Source organism: Acanthisitta chloris, unplaced genomic scaffold (assembly GCF_000695815.1).
Source record: "Acanthisitta chloris isolate BGI_N310 unplaced genomic scaffold, ASM69581v1 scaffold43250, whole genome shotgun sequence".
NCBI lineage: Eukaryota > Metazoa > Chordata > Aves > Passeriformes > Acanthisittidae > Acanthisitta > Acanthisitta chloris.
In genome coordinates, this window is record NW_008650678.1 from 3898 (window position 1) to 4620 (window position 723).

The 723-nt window shown below is 63.3% G+C and overlaps 1 protein-coding gene across 1 annotated transcript in view; it reads left to right on the forward strand.

The window, feature by feature from the left end:
- DES (desmin) overlaps positions 1-211 on the forward strand; it is a gene marked incomplete at its 3' end in the record, with an annotated part of 4100 nt that extends 3889 nt beyond the window's left edge. Inside the window, 1 exon segment of the mRNA XM_009069784.1 lies at positions 129-211. Coding sequence (XP_009068032.1) covers positions 129-211 — 83 coding nt within the window.
- Positions 212-723: the final 512 nt, after the last annotated feature.

Consider the following 723-nt stretch of genomic DNA (forward strand, 5'->3'; position numbering starts at 1 on the left):
CTGTTGCCATGAGCTGAAGTGGGGATAAACCCAAGGCTGCTGAAGCCAGCATTGCTGACCCAGCCCCATCGCTGTGCCCTCATGCTTCACATCCCTGTGGTCCCATCCCCTGTTCATTCCCCCTGCAGAGACCAGCCCAGAGCAGCGTGGCTCCGAGGTGCACACCAAAAAGACTGTGATGATCAAAACCATCGAAACCCGTGATGGGGAGGTGAGCACAGGGCAGCACTGGGGCATGGTGGGGAGGCGGGGGCTCTAGTGTGGCAGAGCACAGCATCTCACAGTGCCTCTCTCCCACAGGTGGTGAGTGAGGCAACCCAGCAGCAGCATGAAGTGCTGTAGAGGAGGCTGCTCCTGCAGCCCACTGGCACCTTCTGTCCCTGCCTCCATCCTGCCTGTTCTCTCCCTCCCTCCATCCTGCCCCCATGCCCCCCTCCTGCATCCCACCTTGCCTCCCGGTGCTCCCCCAGCACTGCCTGAGGGGTCCCCTCCATGCAGCTGCCTCTGAGCCCCCTGCCCCACTGGGCTCTCTCCTTCAGCTTTGAAAGGCTCGCTCTGCTTTTGCAGCTTTGCAGTGGCAATGCCAACGTCAGGATCAGGCCAGGGCTGGGGGGCAGCAGGAGAGAGGGAGGGGACAGGCAGGAGGGGCTGGGGGGGAGCAGGTGGTGGCTTGGGCCAGCTCCTTGGAGAGCCGGACGGTCCCAGCAGCGGGTTCTGGATCCC